The sequence below is a fragment of the Pinus tabuliformis genome, chromosome 6 (genome assembly GCF_031772625.1).
Source record: "Pinus tabuliformis cultivar Carrire ecotype Pingquan chromosome 6, CPIR1, whole genome shotgun sequence".
Taxonomy (NCBI): domain Eukaryota; kingdom Viridiplantae; phylum Streptophyta; class Pinopsida; order Pinales; family Pinaceae; genus Pinus; species Pinus tabuliformis.
The window spans coordinates 175,971,604-175,973,668 of record NC_142292.1 but is presented as its reverse complement, the minus strand read 5'-3'; the positions used below and the strand labels follow the sequence as shown (position 1 = coordinate 175,973,668).

Here is a 2,065-nt window from a genome sequence, read left to right as displayed (position 1 = left end):
AATTTGATAAAGCAGGTTACTCTCCTGGTGACAATGGTGAACGCTTATTCATCAGCTTTTGTCTGAGCAGTTGAAAATTGATACAAACAGTCCAAACAAACACCGATACCTTTTCTCAAATCTTGTCATCATTCAGGTATATCAAACGCAGTGTCAGATTTGAACTACTGACCTTTTATTTATTTATATAGATATGGACGACGATACATATCAGATACCGTCTAGCTATTATTCTGTCACTCGGAGAATAAGAACTGGAGCCTGGTTTTATTTAACTATATAAATACCACCTCAATTGAACTGAGCGACTGCAAGGAATGAAAGAAGAAATTTACTGATGCAGATAAGACGAGAGGATATCATCAGATCAAGATCACGAGGATGTGAACTTGTGCTGGAGAATTTGGACGAGCTTGTCATCGATCTGCAAAGCTCTAGCGAGAACAGAGGCAGAAACAGGAGGTGAGGCTCCGAACAAGGCCGGCGCAACCTGCTGAGTTCCTGGATTCTGGCTGTTCAGTGCAGAGATGGCCACTGCGTTGACAGATCCAATGTTCTGTTGGAAATGCACAAGACCTCGCGGGAACACAAACACGTCTCCCTTCTCGAGTGTTGTGGAGAACAAGGTGTTGTTAGTGTTGATAAAGCCAACCAAGAGAGTACCCTCGATCACCACCAAGATTTCGGTGGCCCGCGGATGCGTGTGAGGGGGATTAAGGCCGAGAGGAGCAGCGAAATCCAGCCGGACCATGGAGATTCCCAAGGTGTTTAACCCTGGCAGCTGCATTACAAAAGCTGGTGTTACCTTGAATCCCAACTGGTTATTCGTATTTCCTGGTTTGTCTAGGCCCCTCAACCGGAAGTCGTTTGCTGTAACCATCATCGCATTCTTACATGGAAACCCATTCACAATAACTGCACGCACATGAATTCAAATCAAACAATAAATATTTGAAACCCTTGGCTAGCTTACATACATTACCAGACCTCTATATATATATATATATATATTACAGCGTGAATACAATACATTACCTTTGCTTTTCAAATCAGCAACGCAAATGTCTTCTAAAGGATCTGCATCACTTGCACGCACAATAACAATACTATTCGCGTATGATAAGATGACGAGTACTGCAAGTGCTAACGCTGGAAAGGATTTCATGGCTGTAGCTAACTATTTTCCTTTTCTTCGATTTGAAAATAATAGAGATGGAGTGAATTTGATGAAGAATGAAGAGCGTTTCTCCCTTTTATAACGTGCTAAATGAAGGTTTTTTTTAGGTTATAAATTTAAGTCGAAGAAGAATAGAGTTACTGACTCAGTGGACGCAGTCGCCCGCCTGGTTTGAAATTAACAATGGTAGTAGTTATTAGAAACTTATATGACCGTTGTTGAGTGTAAAGAATACAAAACGCGTGAGTGTAAATGAACCAAGTAAACAATATTTTTCAGATTTTTGTAGACTGTTTTCATGCGGGCACCGTCTGTTTATTTGTGTTGTAGTCAGTGTCTCATATATATTTGTTTAAATAAAATAACCTTCCTTCAACGACTAAAACATATATATAAATATAAAAGGAGGATATAGTCAGTTCCGTTGAGTGTTTCCTTGGACATTCCCTTCTTTGTTTCACCTAATACGTTTTACATTGTTTTCCAAAAATAGAAAAAGTCTACCTTTATCTAATATATTTTTCTACTTCATATAACAGGTTCTACATCATTTTTAAATATAAAAAATATATAATGCTTTTCAATATTAAAATTTAGTCATTAAAATATATATAATTTGTAATGGTGAGAAGTGTAATATTAAAATTTATTCATTAAAATATATATAATTTGTAAGGGTGAGAAGTTTATTTTATAACTTTGAACTACCCAAATTTGCTATTAAATTCATACATGTTTTTTTAAAAATAAAAGTAAAATATTCTCTAAATAAAAGAAACAATATTATTCATAATTAAAACACAAAAATGAAAAAACATAGTTATCATAATTAAAATACAAAAATGAAAATACATAATTATTAAGAAAAAGATATAGTAAAAATATTTC

The 2,065-nt window shown here is 35.4% G+C and overlaps 1 protein-coding gene across 1 annotated transcript; it reads right to left on the bottom strand.

Moving 5' to 3' along the window:
* Window positions 1–373: 373 nt before the first annotated feature.
* On the bottom strand, window positions 374–1,165 carry LOC149258045 (germin-like protein 1-3). Its single transcript, XM_089398313.1, has 2 exons — window positions 1,036–1,165; window positions 374–915 (listed from the first exon to the last, which is right to left on the bottom strand). Exons 1-2 carry the CDS (start codon window positions 1,163–1,165, stop codon window positions 374–376), a joined length of 672 nt encoding a protein of 223 aa, XP_089254439.1.
* Between the last annotated feature and the right edge of the window lie 900 nt (window positions 1,166–2,065).

Excerpts from the sequence above, each read along its gene's own strand:
- LOC149258045 (XM_089398313.1), bottom strand. The coding sequence starts at position 1,165 with ATGAAATCCTTTCCAGCGTTAGCACTTGCAGTACTCGTCATCTTATCA. Across the intron at positions 916-1,035 it reads TGCTGATTTGAAAAGCAAAG|TTATTGTGAATGGGTTTCCA; the intron begins GTAATGTATTGT and ends ATGTGCGTGCAG.